Here is a 24,803-nt window from a genome sequence, read left to right as displayed (position 1 = left end):
ACAGGCCTCAAAGGACTGAATCACATGGCAGCTATGGTGGTTTCCAGACTTCTCAACCCACGAACACCAAAGACAACTTAGAAGGTGAGTAGGAAAAGTCTGTGACTGTGGTGAGAGAGAAACTCAGCCCCAGCCCCAGTCCCCAAGTGTGGCTCTGGGGTGGTGGCTGCTTCCTGAGCTCAGCCCACAGACTGAGGGGAAATTGAGTGGCTGATCAGAGGGGGATTGCAGGGATCTCTTTGTTGGTACAGAATTCTCTTGTTTTGCCCATGCTTGGATCTGGGTCACAGTTCTGGGTGGCGGTACCGGGGCGAGGAGGAGTGCTGGTGTGGTGGAGCTTGTAGTGGTGGTGGAGAGGAAATCCTCCTCACAGTTCCAAGGCAGAAAAGAGTGTTTGTGGTCATTCATAGACAAGAGCACAGGCCAGGAAAGGAGTAAACACCTCACCCCTTATCATCCCACCTTGGAAGAACTGAAAATTTACAGATTCCCTAGAAGTATTTCTGAAAAAACGGCTGCACAAAACCCCCAAAGCTTGGGACAGTACATTCTCCACACTGGAAGCAGACCCCTACCTTAACAAAGAGTTTACAACTCAAGTAATTGTCTGGGATCATGAGCAAACCTCACAAAAAAAAAGTCAGACCATAGAATCTTTCTTTGGTGACAAAGAAGATCAAAACATATAATGAGAAGAAGAAGACAAAGTCAAAGCTCCTACATCCAAAGCCTCCAAAAAAAAATGTATTGGTTCCAGGCCATGGAAGAGCTCAAAAAAGATTTTGAGAAGCAAGTAAGAGAAGTAGAGAAAAAACTGGGAAGAGAAATGAGAGTGATACAAGAATATTATGAAAAATAAGTTAACAGCTTGCTAAAGGAGACCCAAAAAGATACTGAAGAAAATTACACCTTAAAAAATGGACTAACCCAAAAGCTGTCCAAAAAGTTAATGAGAAGAATGCCTTAAAAAGCAAAATTGGCCAAATGGAAAAGGAAGTCCAAAAGCTTACTGAAGAAAATACTTTCTTAAAAATTAGAATGGAGCAACTGGAAACTAATGACAATTTGAGAAATCAAGGCACTGTAAAAACAAAACCAAAAGAATGAAAAAATAGAAAACAATGTGAAATATCTCATTGGAAAAACAACTGACCTGGAAAATAGATCTAGGAGAGAGAATTTAAAAGTTATTGGACTATCAGAAGTCCATGATCAAAAAAAGAGCCTAGACATCATCTTTCAAGAAATTATCAGGGAAAACTGCCCTGATATTTTAGAACCAGAAGGCAAAATAGAAATTGAAAGAATCCATCAATCTCCTCCTAAAAGAGATCCCCAAAGGAAAACTCCTAGGACTATTATAGCCAAATTCCAGAGTTCCCAGATCAAGGAGAAAATATTGCAAGCAGCCAGAAAGAAACAATTCAAGTATTGTGGAAACACAATCAGGATAACACAAGATTTAGTAGCTTCTTCATTAAGGGACTGGAGGGCTTGGAATATAATATTGTGGAAGTCAAAAAACATAGGATTACAACCAAGAATCACCTACCCAGCAAAACTGAGTATAATCCTTCAGGGGGAAAAATGGATATTCAGTGAAATAGAAGACTTTCAAGCATTCTTGATGAAAAGACCAGAGCTGAATAGAAAATTCGACTTTCAAATACAAGACTCAAGAGAAGCATGAAGAGGTAAACAGGAAAGAGAAATCATAAGGGACTTATTAAGGTTGAACTGTTTACATTCCTGCATGGATAGATGATTTTAACTAATGAGAGCTTTGTCAGTATTAGGGTAGTTGGAGGGGAAAAAAATTATATGTATAGATAGATAGATAGATAGATAGAGGGCACAGGGTGAGTTGAAGATGAAGGGGTGATATCTGCAGAATAAAATTAAGGGGTGAGAGAGGATTATACTGGGAGAAGGAGAAAGGGAGAGGTAGAATGGGGTAAATTATCTCACCTAAAACAGACAAGAAAAGGCTTTTTTACAGCAGGGGAAGGTGAGAGGGAATGAGTAAATCTTATTGTCATCGGATTTGGCTTAAGGAGGGAATAACATACACACTCAATTGGGTATGGAAATCTATCTTACCCTATAGGAAAATAGGGGGGAAAGGGATAAGAGAGTGGGAGGATGATAGAAGGGAGGGCAGATTGGGAGAGGGGGTAATCGGAAGCAAACACTTCTGAGGAGGGAGAGGATCAAATGAAAGAATAGAATAAACAGGGGGCAGGATAGGATGAAGAGAAATATAGTTTCTCACACCATGATTACTATGGAAGTGTTTTGCTTGACTACACATGTATAACCCATATCGAGTTGCTTACCTTCTCAATGAGGGCATGTGGGAAGAGAAGAAGGAAGAAAATTTGGAAGCCAAAGTTTTAAAAACGAATGTTAAAAATTGTTTTCACATGCAACTGGGAAATAAGATATACAGGCAATGGGGTATAGAAATCTATCCTGCCCTATGGGAAAATAGAAGGGGAAGGGGATAAAAGAAGGGGGGGAGATAGAAGGGAGGGCAGATTAGGGGAAGGGGTATTTAGAATGTACACTGTCTTGGGGTGAGGGGGAGGAATGAGATGGGGAGAAATTTGGAACTCAAAATCTTGTGGAAGTGAATGTTGAAAACTAAAAATAAATTAATAAAAAACATGGGTTAGAAAATTATGTAATGCAACTATATTTAAACAAAGGTACAAAAAAGTAATCCCAAATTTAGGATCCATTTAAATCCTTGCCCTACATGGAGTGTGAACTGGGAGTCAGAAGACCTGGGTCTGAGTTCAAGACTTCCACTGATGAGTGTGACTTTGGGCATATTACTTCATTTATCTAGGCCTCAGTTTCCTCATTTGTAAAATGGGGGTTAAGAATCTTTGTACTCACAGAGCTGTTATGAGGATCAGATGAGATAATATATGTACATAAAGCATTTTGCAAATCTTGAAGGAAGATATAAATAGGCTCTTCCCATCCTTCCCCCCCTCATATTTTCCCTCTGGAATTATCACACATTTACACTGTATATGCTTTGTATGTTCACAGTTGTTTGAATGTTGTGTCCTCCGTTAGAATGTGAATTTCCTGAAGGCATGGACTGTTATTTGCCTTTATTTCTATCTCCAGCACTAGCACAGTGCCTGGTACACAGGAACTGATGAATAATTACTTGTTGAACTACTGGTATTAATAGTTGGCTATAGGATGATGAATTTTCAACCACAACACTAGAATACCTCTTCCTCAGGTATAGAAGGGCAGTAGTCTCTGCCAAGAAGGCAGTAACTTCATATATATAATCACAGATCCTGGAATTATTGAAGTATTTTTATAGCATGTAATCAAGTTTTGACTGTATGCTAAACCCTGGTTCATTAGTATCCTCTAGATAAAGGTAGCCAGACATCAAGTTTTGAAAAGTTTGGAGTTATACAGGCAAACATTAAAGAAAAAAGTAAAATTGTAGTGTTTTTTGATTGATATTTTGTATATAACCACATGATTATGATTCATATTAGCATCCTTTAATAGTCTGAGATCTAACATAGGCTTTTTAGATAAAGGAGAACTTTTTTTCAACTAGAGCAAAATAACAAACTTTTATCTGTTCTTCCTTATTTCCTCCTAATGTATTATATTTAAGTAGTATTAATAGATTCTTCCCAGTTTTCTTATTCCTATAACTTTTTTAAATTAACTTTTTGGTTATAATTCACCAGGGTGATGTGCTGCAATTTCCATCTAATCTAGTTCCCTGTCTATAAAATAAGAGGTAGACTAGATGATCTTAAAGTTCCCTTTAGCCAAAACGGTTTGTCATTCTGTAATATGTAATTTTTTTAGACAAAGTCATGAAGAAAAAAAAAACCTCAGCAAGATGAAAAGCACAGGTCTTAGAGTTCAAGTACTCGGTCTGCCACTTAATAGCCATATGACTTAAACAAGTCAGAAAATCAGAGAATTTTAGTTGGAAGAGAACTCAGGAGCCTTCAAGTTCAACACATCTGTGAAAGGAATCCTTCTTATTACATACCAACATGACTACTGCTGATTACGACTAATCTTTGGTCCAGAGAAAAAAAGGAGGAATTATAACCTCTTCACAGTCGGTGTGGGATTATGGTTGCAGAGCATTAGATATACTGTCAGAGATGGCCCCTTTGTTGGTTGGGTATTGTTCAATTTTTCTTTGTTAAAGGGAGGAGTGAAGAGTAAATGATGGGAGGAGTGTATATTAGACTCGTTCTGAGGAAATGAAAATAGTTTTGTTTTGTTTTGTTTTGTTTTCAAAAAAAGCATAGGTGAAAGTAATTACTTGTAAAAAAAAAGAAAAACCCTAAGTGCTTGTAAAATTATGTTAAAAAATCTTCTAATTACCTCTAATTACCTCTGCTATACTGATTTTATTTTTCATATGATATAATTTAGTAATCACGTTTAATTGGTTTTTTTTTTTTTGAGGCAATTGGGGTTAAGTGACTTGCCCAGAGTCACATAGCTAGTGAGTATTGTGTGTCTGAGTCAGGATTTGAACTCAGGTCCTCCTGATTCCAAGGTTGGTGCTCTATCCACTGTGCCACCTAGCTGCCCCAATCACATTTAATTGTAACCAGTACTGTAGCCATTTTGGAAAGCAATTTAGAACTATGCCCCCAAAATGACTAAACTGTGCATCTCCTTCAACCCAGCAATATCATGACTAGGCCAATGAGATCAAAGAAAGAGGGAAAGGTCCTATAAAATATTTTAAAAGGTCCTATAAATATTAATAGCAGTTCTTTTTGAAGTGGCAAAGAATTGAAAATTAAGAGGATGTCCATCAAGTGGAGAATGACTGAACAAATTATGATATATGAATGTAAGGTAAGAAATGATGAAAGGGATAGTTTTAGAGAAAACTGGGAAGACTTGTATTAACTGATGCAGAATGAAGTGAGCAGAACTAGAACAATCCAGAGGTTCCCAAAGTGGGCCATACTGCCCCCTGGGGGGAGCTGGAATGATTTGGGGGTGGATGCAATTGGTGGGGGGGAGTATTGAATAAAAATAAGGGGGCAGTGGAAGCATAAGGAAAGAAGATAGGAAAATTATGAAAAACTGTTTGTACATGTTTCATCTGTTGTGTAACAGAGTTAAAGTCACAGTGATTACATTATTTTCCAAATGAATGCACAAAATGTAACTTATAACCCATCAGTGGTCAAGTCTGCCAGCAGGTCTTATAAGCAAGTGTTGGCAAGCAAGTTTGTTGTGCATTGTCAGGAAGTCCAACATGCATTGGCAGGAATATGTGCATGTAATGACTTGTTTATGATACGATACTATATGGTTATATGATGTAATATTGCATCATTAAAATTTCAATCCAGGAAAAGACCCCACAAATTTACAATAAATTATTAAATTTAAGATGCGTCATTTAATAATACATGTATATTTTATAGTTTTTGGAAATGATGCAAATTTAAAAAAAAAACATTAAAAGGTTAAAGAAAGTAGATTTCCACAGTGGTGCTGAGTAATTTTTTCTTTGAAAAGGAGGTGGTAGGTCAAATAAGTTTGGGAACCTCTGATATATACAATGACAAAAACATTGTAAAAACAAACAATTTTGAAAGAGTCAAGAATTCTGATTAATGCAATGATCAACCGAAATTCCAGAGGACCGATAATGAAGAATTTTACCCACCTCCTGAGACAGAAGTGATGGACGAAATGTGTGAATGATACGGCTAAGAAAGAAGAAGATTTTTGAATGGTTTTCCTTGTGGTGGAGAAATGAATAGCATTAGCAATTTGTCTCGAATGGGAGGGGAGTTGATGGTGATTTAATTTAAGTCAGGGTCCCCAGGTATCCTGGAAGGATATCGAACTACTGAAACCCTTCTCCAGGGAAATAGTTGAACCAATCATTTTGTTTTTGGGTATTCTACAGACTCGGCAAGTGCTACAGAAGTAACCAAGACTATTCCTTTGTTCCATTTTTGTGACTTTTTCCTCAGACAGTTCTGGTACAGAGGGGAAAAAAAATATGTTGCATTAGGTGGCTCAGCAGGTAGAGAGCTGGGCCTGGACTCAGGAAGACCTGAATTCAAATCTGGTCTCAGACACTTACTAGCTATGTGACCCTGGCCAAGTCATTTAACTTTTGTCTGCCTCAGTTTTTGCAACTGTAAGATGAGAATAATATAATAGCATCTACTTCTTGGGGTTGTTAATAGAGATCAAAGGAGATAATATTTGTAAAGCATTTAGCACAGTGCCCAACACATAGTAGACAATGCTTGTTTTTACAAAAAAGCTTGTTTATATGAGATATGTATGTGTGCATATATGTGTTCTTTTCATTACACACTTGTTGTCCAAAGATAAATGTCCATGTGGCCACATACATAGTATGCTTCTTTTATGTGTATGCACCAGGTATATACTTTGGAAAAATGAGACAAGTAGTGTGGTAAGAGTTACAGTTGAGACATCTCTTGCTGGACTAAAATTAGAAATGGAAAGTGCTTTTTAAAAATTCAGTGAATTGTAGAATATTCTTTCCTTTAGGTGAAAAATAGCTCCTTGTGTACTGGGACCAACTCTTCTTCATTCTCTGTGTAATACCTCACAGAAGCCAGCACAGGGCCATGAACTGCATGGTTGCTCAGAAATCAGAGATCTTTAAAACTCGGAAGGGACCTTGAAGGTCATCCACTCTGCTGTGACCCATATGCTATATGAAATGCTTATAAACATATTCTTGAATATGATACATGGAAAAAATACTTATCTTTTTCTTTCATTATAATTTGAATATTTTAAATAGTCTAACAAGTGACTTTTGACTTTATTTTTCAGCATACGGAATAATGTGATTATGATATAGATATTATATCAGAAGTAAGAGATTCTCTCATGTAAGGCTAATAAACAGCAACTTCTTTTTAGCACAAATAGGTGGTTGAGGAAAAATTAGGCCTGGAGACTTGGTCAAGGGTTTTACAATCTTTTCTTTTTTTTCTCCACTTAATAGTATTTTATTTTTTCTAATTACATGTAAAAATAGTTTTTAGCATTCATTTTTTTTAGGGGGGGCTAGGCAATGGGGTTAAGTGACTTGCCCAGGGTCATACAGCTAGTTAAGTGTCAAGTGTCAAGTGTCTGAGGTCGGATTTGAACTCAAGTCCTCCTGACTCCAGGGCCAATGCTTTATCTACTGCACCACCTAGCTTCTCCCAGCATTCATTTTTATGAGATTTTGAATTCCAGATTTTTTTCTCCCTCTCTCCCCTTCCTCCTCCCCAAGATGGCAAGCAATTTGATATAGGCTATACATGTACAATCATATTAAACATATTACCCCATTAGTCATGTTGTGAAAGAAGAATCAGAACAAGGGAAAAACCACAAGAAAGAAAAAAAAAAAAGAGAGAAAATAGTATGCTTCAATCTGCATTCAGACTCCATAGTTACAATCTTTTCTTAGCAGAGGAAAATAGGAAAAAACAGAATAGTCTGGCTGAGTGAGATAAGTGCTACCTAGAGACTTTAGGGTTCTAAACATGAATTTTGGGTCTCCTGTTGTATAACTTCTGAATGACTTGTTTATGTCTCAGTTAACCCAACCTCATAATAGGGCTCAGGATGTGTCTCTGAATAATTATGAGGCATTTATAAATATGGCTATAGACATTTTGCCTAGTTTATAGGGTTCTTAATCTAATCCAGGGTCTGTGAACTTGTTTAATTTTTTTTTGATAAATGTATTTCAATATAATTAGTTTCATTGGTAATCCTATGCATTTTTATACTTATGAAAACATTATTCTGAGAAAGGGTCTGTAGGCTTGACTATACTTCCAAAGGAATTCTTGACACACAGAAATGGTCGAGAACCTTTGATCTCACAAAAACACAAAACAGCTCTATGTATATCTTTATAGTGCTTATGACTAATATCTTAGTACAGTGCCTGTCACCTAGTAAGCACAAAATAAAGACTGGTTTGACTGGCTAACTAACTTGGGTAGGTTGAGAAGCCTGTTTTCGAGAGGTAGCATGGTACAAAAAGGGAGGATTATTTGATTCCTCTGGGAAAGAAAAATTAATACAATAAAAATGAGACATTTTTAAAAGAAGAGTATTCAAATTCCTGTCATTCCTCAGAAAGTGACACATTTATTTAAAATGGAAATCAGTTACTAAGAAACTAGCAAGGAAGACTAGAGGTTTACAATAGATTTTCAAGCCATCATTTAAAATCCTAGCTGATCCAGGTTTGGTGGCATTGACCTGTAATCCTTGATACATGGGGAGGCTTGAATTGACTTTCATTAGACCTAAAGCCACAGGAGTGGAGGGCCAGCAGCCTGCCTAAGGAGGGGCAGAACAGTCTGGATTGGAAAAATATAGTTTTATCTAATGACCATCAACTGCCTGGCACTGACCTTTATTTTTCTTCCTGTCATTACATTCTCCTGTCACCTAATTGCTTTAACTGGAGGAGTTGTGGAGACATAGGATTTTTATGTTCTTGGATATCAAGCCAGAATCTAGCTGTTTAAGGGGCAGAGCCCATACGAGGAAAAGGACAGATAACTGGTGGAGATGTGGCCTTTCCTGGAGGAGGAGTCTGAGGCATACTTCTTCAGGGATAGCTCAGCTTCCAGGTGGAACCCAAACTGGCTCTTCCCCAGCTGGGAATATTGGAATTTTCTACTTCACAGATGGGTAGCTGAAAAGGTAAACAGTGGAGTTTATATTTTATCCTAGAGACAATAGGAAGCCACTGGAGTTGGTTGAGAAAGGGAATGATAGGATCATATTTGTACTTAAGGCAGATCCCTTTGGCAGCAGGATATAAAATGGATTAAAGTGGTGAGAGAATGGAAGCTGGGAAACCAAATTAGACTTTTGCAATAACCTAGCAAAGAGGCGATGAAGGCCTGAACTAAGGTGGTACCTGTGTAAGTAGAGAGAGGGGGCTGAATGTGAGAGATGTTATGGAAATAGGAAGAGTATGATTTGACAACTGATTGAATATGTGAGGAGAAGAAAAGTGAAGAGTTAAGAATAATGCCAAGGGTAGAACCTAAGAGATTGGAAGGACGGTAGTGCCTTTGACAAATATAGGGGAATTTAGGAGAGAGGAAGGTTTTTTTGGAGAAAGATAACAAGTTCAGTTTTGGATGTGTGCATTTGAAAAGTCTTTGGACATCCAGTTTGAAATATGCAATAGGCAGTTGGTGATGCTGCCTGAAGCACAAAGGAGAGATTTGAGCTGGTTGTATAGATCTGTCAGTTGTCTATGTTGAGGTGATAGTTAAACCTATGGGACCTGATGAGGTTATCGAGAGAGAGAGGGTTGGGGGAGAATGAAAAAAGGCTTAGGACTATATGTTGGGGAGCACCCACAGGGGAAAATGATAGGGATGATGATCCAGCAAAGGAGATGGAAAAGGACAGGTAAAAGGAGACCCTGGAGAGTAGAGTCACACAAACCCAGAGAGGAGAGTGTAGAGGGAGAGGGTGGTCAACAATGTCAAATGTAGTAGACAGGCTGAGAAGGATGAAGATTGGGGAAAAATTATCAGGAATGGCAATCAAGAGAGCACTGGTGACCTTGGAGAGAGCCATTTCAGTTGAGTGGTCAGAAGACAGATTGCAAAGGGTTGAGGAGTCAGTGAGGGGAAAGTGGAGGGAACAAGTATAGACAGCCTTTTCAAGGAGTTTCAAGAAGGGAAGGAGAGATAAAGGACGATAGCATGAAGGGATGGCAGGGTTTACTGAAGGTTTATTCTTTTTAAAGGATGCGGTATGTTTGAAGGCAGTAGGGAAAGAACCAACAGGTAGAGATGGTTGAAGATTCATGAGAGAGAGGATTATTAAAGCTGTAATCTGGTAAGGGTTGAGATTAAGTGCACATGTAGACGAGTTGGCTTTAGCAAGAAGGTCGATCTCTTTGTTAGAAACTGGAGGAAAGGAGTAGAGAGTAGATTATGTCAAGGGTTTTTGAGAGGAAGAGAATGGGAGAAGAGGGAACTCATGTGACATGGCTTCAACTTTATAAAGTAAGAGTCAAGGTGCTCAGGTGAGATAGGGGTGAGGGAGAGATGTGGGAGACTGGAGGAGGAAAGAAAAGGCTTGGGATAGCTTCTTTGAAGAGTGAGATAGTGAATCAGTTCGGAAGGAATAAAAGAAAGGAGGAAGGAAGGAAGGAAGGAAGCATTTGTTAAGTGTCTACTATGTAACATGCTTTGTATTAAGTGCTTTTACAAATATTATCTCATTTGATCCTCTTGACAACCTTTACAGATGGGGAAATTGAGGCACAGGTGTTAAGTGCCTTGCCCAGGATTACACAGCTAATAAGTATCTGGGACTTGATTTGATTTCTCATCACCTAACTATAAAAAGACTGCCTTGTTGTAGTGAGGGTCCCGTTCAAGTTGGATAATGTGAATTTATAATGTACCCAATCAGTACAGTTGTGAAACATCTTCTGGCCCTAGTCAGCAGCCATTGAGAAGGGTGGGAGTAATCCCAAGCTGAGGTGAGCTTTCATAGGACAAGGGAGCAAAGAGTTCCAGAACAGAGGACAGTGTAGAATTGAAATGGCTAACTATAGGGTTGAGATTGGAAGAGGAGGAAAGTTAAGTCAGAGCAGTGGTCTGGGAAAAAATAGTCCTCAAGGGTAGAGGGATTTGAGGCCCTATTGAGAGTGAAGAATATGTAGGAGGGGTGAGGAACAAGGTAAATTGGAATGATGGGAGGTTATGGTCAAATCAAAGAGTCACTAATTTTGTAATTAAGGAAGAGGAACAATAATTACAAAATATTTTCTCCAACCATGCCCCAACCTCAATTTCCTCATCTGTAAAATGAGCTGGAGAAGGAAATGGTAAACCACTCCAGTATTTTTTGCCAAGAAAACCCCAAATGGGGTCACGAAGAGTCAGACATGACTGAACAACAACAAACCAGCTCTTGAGAGAGAATGATTTTTATCTTTTCTCTTGGCCATCTTCCAGAAGACATCTGAAGGGAGGGGACATGGCGGTAAGGGAACCAACCTGGGACACACTCTCCTACCGATTCACATAGCATCAGTGGAAATAGCAGATGCACCTATATATAACCTGGTAAAACCATCTTGGCAGATGGGCTAAATCAGATTGAGGGTAATGGGCAAGTTGGGTGAGTTAGGGAGATGCCTACTCCAAACATGTGAAGACTTCCCCCAGCAGAATAGGTAGATGAAAACAATTTGTTTCAATGGCCATGAAGGCAGATGAAGCAAGCGCTGTGGAGTGCTTAGAGACTGATCAGACATCGAAGATGCCAGGGTCATCCACTGCATCCTTGGCTGTCTCCAGGCATCCTGACTTTTGTCTTAAGTTCCATGACTCTGGAAGAGAGAATGAGACTGATGACTTTGCACAGCTCTGTCTCACTTAAATCTAATTCACATGCAAGGTAAGACATCACCCTTGTGATGTCATTGGTCCTCTTCAAGATGGAAGGATGAACAACAATACACGTTAGTATAGAGGCACACACCTTTAGGGAACACAGATGGCTCAGGGCATTCATACCTTTAGTACCTGAGAGATGATTTTCTCTTCTCATGGTGTTCTCATGCTGCTCCCCCTGGGCTCAGAGTTCTCCGATGGCTGGAACTATCCCTTAAGTCATTAAGCTCTGGTCTTATGCCTTGACTGATCAGGATTGTTCTCTGCCAAGTGTAATGTCTCCTTCAAGGTGAACAGCTCTACAAGAGAAATTCCTCCCTCCTCCCTTCCCTTACCACCATGTCCCCTCCCTTCATATGTCTTCTGGAAGATGGCCAAGAGAAAAGACAAAAATCATTCCCTCTCAAGAGCTGGTTTGTTGTTGTTCAGTCATGTCTGACTCTTTGTGACCCCATTTGGGCTTTTCTTGGCAAAAAATACTGGAGTGGTTTGCCATTTCCTTCTCCAGCTCATTTTACAGATGAGGAAATTGAGGCAAACAGGATTAAGTGACTTGCCCAGGTTCACATAGCTAGTAAGTATCTGAGGCTGACTTTGAACTCAGACCTTCCTGACTCCAGGCCTGGTGCTCTATCCACTGTACCACTTAGCCGTCCGTTCAAAAGCTGGGTTCTTTTCCTATTTCTTACTCTCTTCTCTGCTGCCAAAGGGCACACTCCTCAGAGCTGTCTCCTGCCTCAGTGCTAGAGTAAGTCTTGCCTTTTAAAGGACCACCAGGGACTTGACCAGTCAATGGTTGGCTGCTCTCTAATTATATCAAGTTTGGTTGAAGAACATCATCATACCTATTAAAGGGGTAAGGAAGTACAGATACTTCTTTTAATTTTATTTAAAACCTTAACACCTATATGAGTCACTCTCCCCTTACATTCCTTGATTTCATTTACCAGGCTGGGAGAAAATTAATTGATCACTTTCCTCCCACCTACCCCATGTATATGCTAAATTCTTTTAGCATCTTTTTAAACAATCACAAAATAATTAAGCAAAATATTTTTCATCTATAAGACTGAGTCTTTTTTTTAGAGTAAGAGGATTTAAGTAGCTTCTTCCTTAATCTTTCCAGTTATTAGTTCTCTCCCCCATGGAATCACTTTGTATTTACCTCTCTTTCTATACAGGTTGTATATACCCTCTTCCTTGAGGGCAGAGATTGTTTTGATTTTTATCTTTGTTATCACCTATACTAAGCACTTAGTAGGCACTTAAATTGTGGTGAATTGAATTAAAATATTCATCATTTCACTTTTATGTGGCACTAATTTTTCTATTTCTTCTTTTTTTTTCACAGTATAGTGCTGTAGATACAAATCCTTTATCAGTGTATGTTATGCAGCACCTCTGGAACAGAATAGTTAAGGTAAGCATGATAACACATTTTAAGTTTTATTTTCTTAGTTGTTTTGATATGTTGATGAAACCAAAGAAAGAGGTATCAATTTGGAAACAAATAACTGGTAGAATAAACCTAATTCTCCTTCATCCTCAAAACAGAAGAAAAAATACTTTTGAAGTTTAATTTATTGTAATTACAAGTATCAGTAGACTTAGGACAGCTAGTACCTTGGAAGCATATTTTATTACCATTGCTCTACTTTCCCTCCAGTTCCTCAACTTGTTGACCTCTATAAGACTCAGTTCTTGTACTCCGGAGACATTGAGCTGTATTTACTAATTGTTCCCTGTATATCTATATAGTCTTCCTTTATCCTTTTCATTCTTTCATAAACATTAGAGGAATTATTTTTTATTTTGTGAAGGAAAATGGCAAGTTTCTTTGGTTTATGAAAGATAAGAGGGAGGACATCATTTCCTACATTGTGGTTCTTTTTAAAAAAGTTATTAATAATCAGAACTGCTTCTAAAGTTTATTTCTGAGGTGGTCACTCATTCATTCATTCATCAAATATTTATTAGGTACTTACTATGTGTAACACAAACTGTACCATGTACTAGGAGGATAATGGGAATCAGAAAAGAAGAGTTAGAGACATATGAGATCAAACTCCTGCCCTCAGTAAGATTATAATCTCATTGAGAATATTTGTATGTAATTATTAATATGAAAATATGTTTAATAGGAATGTATATGTATAGCCTATATCAGATTGCATGCCATCTTGGGGAGGAAAATTTAAAACTCAAAAGCTTATGGAAGTATTATTGATAAATCAAAATAAATTAATTTAAAAAAGAATATTTATATGTAAGATGTTATAAAGGGGGAATCAATAAGGAAGGTGACTTTTCATTTTTTCATAAATATTATTTACCTGTAATTAATCAATGCAATCCTTACTATATAGCCTCATTACTGTGGCTGAATATAAATTGGCAACATTTTTATTCGTGTTCCTAAAATACAATATATTGAAAGTGACTTTAGTTAAAGTCACCTTAAACTTAAGACTTAAACTAGAAGATGTACTACAGTAATTACTGTTGTAACAGTACAGTTACTGTTATTCACAGGAAGATGACGGATTATTGTGGGCTTGGAAATCACTGTTCTAGGAAGGCTTCATGCTTTAACTATTGTCCCCCAGTTCACACAGCTATTAACTAAACCAAAAGTGTCCAGAAGGTTGATTGTGGGGCCCAATGCAGTTTATTGTGGGTGGATAGCTGTCATCCTATTCTCATGTGGCTCCATTATGTCATCCTTGGAAAGTGACTTACCAGCTTTCTGTGACTCATCATTTTAAATTGCAGCTAGACTTGGGGAGATCCCCAGGTTGATTCCTCATGTTCTTCCTGACACACAGTAGGCACTTAATAAATGTTTGTTGAATTGATGCTTTCATTCTTTTGAGAGATTGGGGAGAGTAGTTTGCCACTTCTTGCATTTTTCTTTTTAAAAATCAGTTCCTCTCATGCTTTATCAGCTACCTCCTTGCACAGATAAAGGAAATGGTGATGCCAACCCAAAAGGTTGGCATCATTCTGATTATCCAGTGAAGTTTAACCACAATACAAGCTTACAAGCAATGGGGTGCTGGAGCTAGGTTGCACTGGTTCTGATCGTTAAATTTTCAGAGTGAAAATTTTCACTTCAGAAATCAGCAAAGCTATAGCCTGATTTATTGGTTTGTCGATTGTCTAGACTTAAGAAAGTGATGGAAAAAATGTTTAAAATGCAGTAAAATATGTCTTGTGTACTCCTGTCCCCTACCCCGAGAGCTGGTTGTTAAATATTTACTAGAATACTCCTTCTAGCATTATAAATTTAGAGCTAAAAGTAACTTTAGATAATGTCTAGTCCAATCCCCTCATTTTACAGATTGTTTTATGAATAAGAAACATGGGAGTTAGAAGAAAACACATTTTCATATTTTAGAAAGCAGTGGAACTTGAGTCCTGAAATGTATTCACACAGTTTCTTTATGATGGTATTATTTTTTCCCCTTCAAAAAGTTTATGGTAGCCACTATATTTTAAATTTGTCTTAAAATTCAAATCTGTATTGTGAACAGAAGAAACTGTTTAAGTTATTTTGTTTAGAATTTTGCTGCTTTAAACATAATGGGCTAGTAAGTAAGGCTTGGGAATTTTTGGTAAAAAAACAAAACAAAACTTTTTTTGGTAATTGAATTTGTTTCAGTAAGCTAATCTTATTGAATATTGATTATAATTCTGTTTGACAATGTCTAATGATTAATTCATTGGTATAACTAAATCTTTACCATTTTATGCAACATTATAATTGTATAATGTACCCAGGTAACATGTACCTCACTTTATTCCTTGTTGGTGGGTGGTACCTGAATTACTGATTTAACATCTAACTCACTGTTGCTTTTCATTCTCATGAATTTTAAATATGATTTTTCTGTCCTTTTTGTATTTTTCAGATAGTGCCACTGTGGATTGCACCTAATTTGCTTACCTTTTCTGGATTTTTATTGCTTTTAATCAATTATTTTGTATTAAGTTTTTATGACTGGGATTATACTGCTTCAGGTAATAATATGCATATTAATTAGACAAATAATCCAATTTGAATCCTTTTTAATTTCCAAAGCTATATTTAAAAACCTTTCAGTCATTTGGACTCCTTACATCAATTTTTTATTTTGATGATTTAAATTCAAACTGACCTGTTGTCATGTCTGAACTTATTGTGAAATTTACTCACTAATAATAATAATAATAATAATAATAATAATATCATTTATATATGATTCTAAAGTATGCAAAGTGCTTTAAAAATATTGCATTTAATCCTCACAGCAACCCTGGGAGATTGGTGCTATTATTATTCCCATTTTACCAGTAAGGAAATTGAGGCAGATAGATGTTAAGTGACTTTTATTCAGGGTCACACAGTTAGTAAGAGTTTGAGGCTGGTTTTGAATTTAGATCTTCCTAAACACTAAGTCCAACATTCTATCCAGTGTAACACCAGTTGCAATAATAAGCTAGCATTTATGTACCAGCTTAAGATTTCTTTTTTGGGTTTTTTTGTTTTGTTTTGTTTTGTTTTTTGTTTTAGGCAACTGGGGTTAAGTGACTTGCCCAGGGTCACACAGCTAGTAAGTGTCAAGTGTTTGGTCTGAGGCTGGATTTGAACTCAGCTCCTGACTTCAGGGCCGGGGCTCTATCCACTGTGCCACTAGCTGCCTCAAGCTTAAGATTTCTAAAGCCCTTTTCATGTCATTTTCTTTAATCTTCACAACAACTCTGTGAAGTAGGTGCTATTACCACTCCCGTTTTACAAATGAGGAAACTGAGTCTGAGGCAAGTTAAGGGACTTGCCTAGGGCCACACAGCTATTAAGAATCTGAGGTCTTCCTTCTTCCATGCTATCTACTATATCCATCTGGCCACTCCCTACAAATAAGGATGTAGGAAGATTTAACCAAACTCTAGGACTTTAATATTGCACTATTTCCAGATCCCCCACAAAATTCTAGGTGCCAAGTACCAAGCATTTTTGTGTTCTCATGAAAGCAGGTCTCAGAAGGTCCTATATGAGGCAACAAGGTTTTTGGGATTTTTTTGGCTAGGCAATGGAGTTAAGTGACTTGCCCAGAGTCACACAGCTAGTGAGTGTTATGTGTCTGAGGCCGGATTTGAACTCAGGTCCTCCTGACTCCAGGACTGGTGCTCTATCCACTGCATCCCCTAGCTGCCCTGAGGCAACAAGTTTTACTTTAGATCAGGTGTTCTTGCTTGTACTTGAAAACAACAAAATTGTATTTCTGTTAAAATATTTTCTAATTCTGACTTTTAACTAATTCTGATCAGCCTTCTACATGTGTGACCCTGGAAGTCCCCTGCTAAAAATTCTCAACAGCCCCAGTCCCTCACTCCCTGCTCCTGAACGAGAGAGTTGGATGGGAAGCCAGAAGCCACTAGCCCCAGTGGTATGTGAAAAGAAACCCTCTCTGCAGCATCTCGGACAATCCAGCTGTCTCCTAAAGACTGACCTCTAGTGGGCTGGAACCCACCACCTCCCATTCTGCTTTTGGGCATCAGTGGTTGTTAGGAGGTTTATTCTTATGTTGGAACCAAAACCTGCCTCTTGGCAGTTTCTAACCATTGCTCCTCATTCTGGCCTCTGTAGAGTAGTACAAACAAGTCCGAGTTCTCCTCCTGGTGATGATGATAACAACTCAGATTTCTACAGAGATTTATGGTAAGGGCCTTCCTCACAACAGCCCCATGGACTGTTGTCATTTCTTCCTCTCAAGTTCTTTTTTTCTTCAAGTCAAATATCTCTGATGCCTTCAGTGGATTGGCTCTATATATTAAGGTTTCCATTCATCTCACCAACCTTCTTCCTACTACTATTCAATAATAGCTGCTGAAGAGATTCAGAAATGCCTTCTCACACCTAAATATATGAAGCACTTTTAGCCACAAAAAAATTCCTTAAACATTGGTGTCTAAAAAACCAAAAACAACAATAACAAAAAAAATTGGCAGCTAGTTAGCATAGGGGACAGAACACTAGACTTAGAATCAGGAAGACCCGAGTTTGAATCCTGTCTCAGACACTAGCTGTATGACCCCGTGCAAGTCATTTAATGCTGTTTGCCTCAGTTTCCTCATCTGTAAAATGAGCTGGAGAAGGAAATGGGAAGCCACTCCAGTATCTTTGCCAAGAAAAGCCCAAATGGGGTCACAAAGAGTTGGACTCAACTGAAACAACTGGACAACAACACAAGGTCTCTTTCAGTTCTAAATCTATGATCCTATGAATGAGAAAGTAATAGAAAGCGGCTTTGCATGAAGGTTAAGGAACACCTAGAACACCTGGAAGGTTGAGAACACCCACTTCAGGGCCGGTGCTCTATCCACTGCACCACCTAGCTGCCCCAGATCCCCTAATTTTATACACAAGGAAATAGGGACCTTGGTCACAAGGAGAACATGAAGCAGCATTCAAACCTAGGTGTTTTAACTCTAACTCCAATATTTTTCCCCAACACATTACAGTTTTATTATAGAGGGAAGAAAAGAGAAGGAAATCGGAGGGCTAATAACCTGAGAACTATAGGAAGAGAAATGAAAAAAAGAGAGAAGGGAGAGACTAAAATAGGGCAAAGAGCAAGCTGGCAAATATTTGGGGTGAGATAAAGGCAGAAATAGGACTTGTTAAAACATTTCTAAGCACATCTCTGGTTTCTTGGGTCAGTCCTTTTTCTGGGCAGGAAGTCACCTGATTAAAAAAAAAGATTCTATTTGACTAAGCAGAAAATTATTCACGTATATATTTGTGTGCTTTTTTATGTATTGTGGAGTAGTGCTTAATTTACTCCTAACATGCAAATATTTTCAGTTCTGTGCTGTTAGGTGGTTTTAAGAATCCATTACTCTATATTAGTTTTTTAGAAATTGTTACTCAGTAATTTGCCATCCCCTTCAGCTAGCTGGTACAGTGGATAGAGTGCAGTACCTGGGGTCATGAAGTTATCTTTGTGACTTCAAATCCAGCCTCAGATACCTGCTAGCTCTATAACCTTGGGCAAATCACTTAACCCTGTTTGCCTCAGTTTTCTCGTCTGTCACATGAGCTGGAGAAGGAAATGGCAAACTATTTCAGTATTTTTGTCAAGAAAACTCCAAATGTGGTCATAAAGAATGAGACATGACTGAAAAGACTGAATGACAACAGCGAATTTAAAATCCGTCTTCTTTTGCCCAATTCTAATTTTTAAGGAATTATTTTCTTCCGTGAGTTTTTTTTCCACCTCCTTTTCCATCTGGCCAATTGCACTTTTTTAAGGAGCTGTTTTCTTCAGTGAATTTTTGAACATTTTTTCCCATTTTTTTTGTGCTTCCCTTATCAAGCTGCTGACTCTTTTTCATGATTCTCTTGTATCACTCACATTTTTTTTTTCAGTTTTTCCTCTACCTCTCTTATTTGATTTTAAAAACCCTTTTTGAACTCTTCCAGGAATTCTTTTTTGGGTCTGACACCAATTCACATTTTCCTTTGAGGTTTTGAATGTAGCCATTTTGACATCGTTGACCTCTTCTTAGTTTGTGTTTTGATCTTCCCTGTCTTCAGGTATCTTGGTATGGTCAGGTTCTTTTGTAGTTGTTGTTTGCTCATTTTTTCCAGTCTATTTCTTGACCTTTAACTTGACCTTTAATTGGGCTCTGCTCCCAGGGTGGAGTGGGCACTGTCCCATGAGTCAGGGTTTTTTGACTGCTGTTTTCAGAGCTAGTTCTGGGGGTCTGTAAATTTTTAGCTCTTCCAACGTGGTACGATTTAAGGAAAGGTGTAGTCAATGCTCTCCTGGCCTGTGCTCTGGTCTGTGAGCAACCACAAGCACTCTTTTCTGCCCTGTAACTGTGTCCAGGGTCCCTGTTCTCCCATTGCATTAGTGCTCCTCCTTGTCCTAGGACTGTGACCCGAATTGCCAAATGGGCAATGCAACAGAATAATACATCCACTGCCAGCAAAGTGTCCGCAGTAATCTCCTTCTGACCAGTTGTCTCTCTTCCTTACTGTCTATGGGCTATGAGCTCTGGGAGCTGTGATGGTAGATTCAGTCATCCCCAGGGTTGCAAACCTGGGTGATTGAGAGGAAAGTAGTATCCTTGAGATTAACAGGTATCAGACCCATGGTACCATACCTTAGATTAGTCTCACACTGCTGCTGCCTAGACTGAGCCATGTTGAACAACACCTTTACCCATGTAGTTGCCCTACCTAGGGAGCCGCCAGAAGACCATTTTTTCTCCCTTATGCTACTGGGGATTTCCCTGGTCTTTTCTAACTTTTTCCTGCTTGCCACTGCTATTCCCAACCCTTCTTGGGACTCAACCCTCACACTAGATAAATACTTCTCATCTTATTCCAGGACCAACTGGTATTGGGATCTATGGCCTTCAGTGATAAGAAAGAAGGTATAGATAAAGACAGAGAAAAGGGAAGAAGAGGACTTGTCATCCCTCCTTGATATGTTTTTCCCTAACCTCTTCCCTCAACACTACTCTGAGTTCCTTAACACATCACAAAACTGGTCAGAGGCAACAAAGAAGGGAGGAGAAGGGAAAGGAAAACCACCTTCTCTTATTACAATAGGACTCTTGTCATCATTGCTCTTACCTCTTATTCTATTGGGGTTCCTTGACCAAGAAGGAAAGGGAAAACTCCAATAGTCATCACTAAGGCAGCCCTGAGGTTGAAGCTTTTATCTTGACCTTTAGCAATCATTTTTTTTTCTAGACCTAACTCAGCAGTAGGAAGGGAGAAGGGGAAAAGAAATGAGGAAGAATAGGAAGAAAAAAGGAGAGCAAATCTTACCCTGCTTGGTTACAGAACCCCTATTACTGCTAACATCCCCACCCCACCCCCTTGCCAATTCTAACTGCTGCTGCTTCTTCTGCTCTGACTCAATCTTGTCATCCACAGGAATCGTGAGGGAGGAGAAAGAGGAAGCTAAACCATGTCCTAACAGTCCTCCTCTCTGTGATCCCTGCCAGGACTCCAACCTCTTTCTCATCACCCTAAGCCCTCTCTCTTTTTATGAGGCAGCTAGGTGGTACAGTAGATGGAGCGCGGGACTTAGAATAAAAAAGTCAAATCTTTCTTCAGATACTTACTAGTTATGTGATGCTGGGCAAGTCACCTTTACTTCTCTCTGCCTAAATTTCCTCATCTGTGAAAAAAAGGAATGATAATAATATCACTTACCCCACAAGGTTGTTTTAAGAGTCAAATGAGATAATATATGGAAAGTGCTTTGCAAACCTTAACATGCTATATAATTGCTATTCATTACTACCATTATCATTATTATTATTCTTAGTCTCCAGGGGCATTTTTTCATCTCCACAATCTATTCCAACACACCTAGTTGTTGCCCGAGAGCCTCACTCCCACTTCTGGACCTCCTGTCCCAGAACATAGGAGCATCACGATCACAATGGCTATTCTCCTATTTCTTTTTGCCTCAGCCAAGAGCTATGCTGGACACCTGGGGCAGAGGAGGGGCAGAAATGAATGTCCTCCCTTCTGACTTCTCATTTCTCGTAGTGAACCTTCAGTAGCTCTATCAAAATCTCGTAGTTTGTTGTCCTGTAGAGATAGGACAGGAAAAGGTCAGTGATAAGATTGTCTGAGTTCACGTAGGGGCAAAAGATACGGAGCAAGCGAGGCAAATACACTTAGTGATTGAAATAAAACATCAGGTGGTCAGAGTCTGGGAAGAGCCAGAGGCAAAAAGGTTATCATTATAGATATTATTGTTTAAAACAAACAAGCAAAAAGTCAGCAACAATGAATCATTGGGATGCAAGGGAGCTGGCAGAGCTGATGGGGAAGGTAGCTAAGGTCAGTAGCAGGTAGGTCAAAGGAAGGGTATAAACCCAAGTAAAGAATGTTCAACATCAGTCATGCCTGGCCGTCCTAAGTGCCTGTGACTTTGTAAACTGAGGTGGGTAGAAGCCCCTGTGGCCAGGCAACAACCCGTCAGGAATATGTGGTTGGGAGAGATGTATTCCTAAAGTCCAAAACTAGAAAACCCAATAAGTTTTCCATAGAAATATTGTTAAAAATTGCAGTGTTATTAACATTCTACTTTACTATAACAATAATAGTTAGCATTATGTAGCACTTGAAGATTTATAAAACATATCACATTTTATTGTTACAATACCTCTGTGAACTAGGTGCTGTTATTATCCTTATTTTACAGATGAGAAATCTGAGTTTGAGAGAAGTTAAGTGACTTGCCCAGGTTAATATGGCTAGTAGAAGACTGAGGAATGATTTGGAATCAGGTCTTTCTGCCTCCAAGTCCAGTACTATCCACTATGTCACCTAGCTGCCTACTTTGGGTTCATTTTCTACAACAGGATTGTGTGAGCTGCCTTTGGAAACTAACCATCATGTATACTCCTATGGGAAGATATTTATGAGTTTTAAAAATCAAATTGCAAATGAACTTCTCACAAAGTGAGAATTGCTATCATGTGGAAAAGGGATTAGACTTACTCTGTGGCCCCAGAGGAAAGAACCAGAAGCCTTAGGTAGAGGGTATAAAAGGCCAAGTTTAGGCTTGATGTTGGGAAAAATTTCTTAATTTTTAGAGCCATCCAAAAATAGAGTGGCTTACCTTGGGAGGTTCTCCTCAGTAGAGGTCTTACAAATAGAAATGAACTTATCCATTTATTGGGTGCATTATACTATGGATTTCATTGAGGTATAGAATGGGCTAGATCAGCGGTGGGGGAGGGAACTGTGGCCTCGAGGCCACATGTGGCCCTCTACATCCTTGGGTGTGGCCCTCTAGATCCTTGGGTCTGGCCCTTTGACTGAGTCTAAGTTTTACAAAATAAATCCCCTTAATAAAAGGGGATTTATTGTTCTGTAAAATTTGGACTCAGTCAAAAGGCTTCAAATCCCCTTAATAAAAGGATTTGTTCTGTAAAACTTGGAGTTGGAGGACCACACCCAAAGAAGAGGGCCACATGTGGAGGCCACAGGTTCCTCACCCCTGGATGAGACCACAGGTATTAGAATTGGGGCTGACTAGATTAAAATGTAATTGTAAAATGTTTAACAAAATAAAAATATAATACTCCATAGTTTTCTAAGTCAATATGCAGCTCACAGGGAAGTTTCTATTTGAGTGTGACACCCCTAAACCATATGCTAAACACTCTTTCCAACTCTAATCTTTTACAATTCTGTTCAAGTATTTAGCTCCCGCAACCTCAGGCAGAATCCCCCATGATGAGAAGAGGACTACATTAGTGGGGAGGGAGGGAAAGAAAGGGAGGGAAAATTATCTTACATAATCAGGGTGTACAAGAAGACATTTATACAACAAGGGGGAAGGGGAAGCAGCTAACACAAGCCTTATTTTCATCTGAATTGGGCAAAAGGGAGAAGAATACACAAACATCCAGTTGGATACAGAAATACATTTCACTCAACAGGGAACTGAGAGGGAATTGTTACATTAACTATATTAAGGGAACTATATTAAGGGAAGGATGAATCCAAGGATTTTCAAAGATATTTATAGTTTTTTCTGAGGCAAAGAATGGGAATCTGAGGGGGTGCCAGTTGATAGGGGAGTGGCTAAACGAATTATGGTGTACAAATGTGATGGAATACTGTTGTGTGTAAGAAATGAGGAAGGGGATGGTTTTAGAGAAACCTGGGAAGATTTATATGAACTGATGCGGAATGAAGTGAGAAGAATCAGAAGAATTTATATAATGACAACAATATGGTAAACATAAGCAACTTTGAAAGAATTAGACTTTGATCAGTATAATGATCAACAATTCTAGAGGACTGGTGGGGAAACAAGCTATCTACCCTCTGAGAGGTGAAGAATGCAGAGTGCAGAATGAGACATGTTTTATTTGGACATGACCAATGTGGAAATTTGTTTTGTTTGTAATCAGAGGGGTTTTTTTTCATTCTCAATTAGGAATGGGGAGATTAGCATAGGAGGGAGAAAAGGCAGATTTTTGCTGATTGAAAAAATGTAATAAAAAAAAGACAAAGTTCAAATCTTACTTTCTATAGGTACTCTTTCCTGGTCCTCCTAGCTGCTAGTTCCTTCCCTTCTCAGATTACTAATTAGCTATGGGTGTGTGTGTGTGTGTGTGTGTGTGTGTGTGTGTGTGTGTGTGCATACAGGATAAATTGGGAAGGTGCTAAGATTAAAGACGGCCAGGAAAGTTTTCTTGAAGAAGGTGGGACTTGAATTGAGAATGAAGCAGTTGGGTTACCAGTTAGCAGTAGTATCCAAGGGTAGAGATAGAATCAGAATCAATAACCAAACTGATAAATCACTAAAATAAGAAGGTGAAGGAGGAGGAGAAGAAGAAAAAGGAGGAACAAGAGGAAGAAAAGGAGAGGGGGAGGAGGAGGAGGAGGAGGAGGACGGGGAGAAATAATAGTATTAACATTTATATAGTGCTTACTGTCTGCCAGAAGCAAAACAGGTTAATGCATTATAATGATTCTCCATTCTCAGGTACCATTGGCAGATTTTTAAACATGGCCTGTAGAAAGCCCTTCTCATTTCATCTCCTTGATAGGGTGCCACAAAAGGAGAGGCTCAGCTCCCTATTCTTCTGAATGGGAGGTAGCTGTGATAGGATCAGAGGGGGAAACCAAGTTAGTTGACTGTGAGTTGTGAACTTCCCATACTTCAATTACTATACAATTACTTATTTGTTTATATGAAGGTCCAAACAATGTTTTAGAAAGGAAAAGAAAAGATGGAGTTGGCAATTTGGTAGGGTTACAAATAATTTTTACTGAAAATAAAAGTCATACAAAAATAGCCAAACCTGTTCCTTCCCTCTGTCATATTCCCTTACCCATAAATAATCTGGGTTTCTATGCTAGTTATCAGATTGATGAGGGGTTGGGACTAGTTGATAATTATAGGAAGTCTCTGAGGCAGCTCTTTGAAAAGGGAATTCATGGGTATATAAATATAATGTTCAACCTTAAGCTGCAGGCTGCCAGCAGGGGAAGCAAGGTGACTAATGCCTGCAGCCCTTTCTGGTGCCTAGATGGGTCCATTTAACAAGAACCCATTGCCTTGGAAAATATTTTCGTCGCCCCTTCCCCCAAACAAAACAAAACTAACAAAAAACCAAAATAAAACTGAACACGACATATTTATAATGAACAAGTTTGGTCCTGGAGAAGGGTTGAGGAAAATGTACTTTTCTCCCTTCACCGCAGAGGTGGGAGACCATAGACGTGTAGTACTGCATATACTGTTACTTGGGGGGGGTGAGCTTTGTTGAACTGTCCTTTTTATGTCTTCCTTTTTA

The 24,803-nt window shown here is 38.7% G+C and overlaps 1 protein-coding gene across 1 annotated transcript in view; it reads left to right on the top strand.

The window, feature by feature from the left end:
- The window catches only part of LOC114054114 (ethanolaminephosphotransferase 1-like), a 151,694-nt gene that overhangs the window by 53,338 nt on the left and 73,553 nt on the right, over positions 1-24,803 (top strand). The window contains exons 2-3 of the mRNA XM_027877241.1: positions 12,826-12,894; positions 15,386-15,494. Coding sequence (XP_027733042.1) covers positions 12,826-12,894; positions 15,386-15,494 — 178 coding nt within the window. The remainder of the gene's footprint in view (positions 1-12,825; positions 12,895-15,385; positions 15,495-24,803) is intronic.

This window comes from Vombatus ursinus, unplaced genomic scaffold (assembly GCF_900497805.2).
Source record: "Vombatus ursinus unplaced genomic scaffold, bare-nosed wombat genome assembly UNPS02014812.1, whole genome shotgun sequence".
NCBI classification, from domain to species: Eukaryota; Metazoa; Chordata; class Mammalia; order Diprotodontia; family Vombatidae; genus Vombatus; species Vombatus ursinus.
Note: the sequence above shows the minus strand (reverse complement) of the source record. Positions and strands in the feature narration are given on the sequence as shown.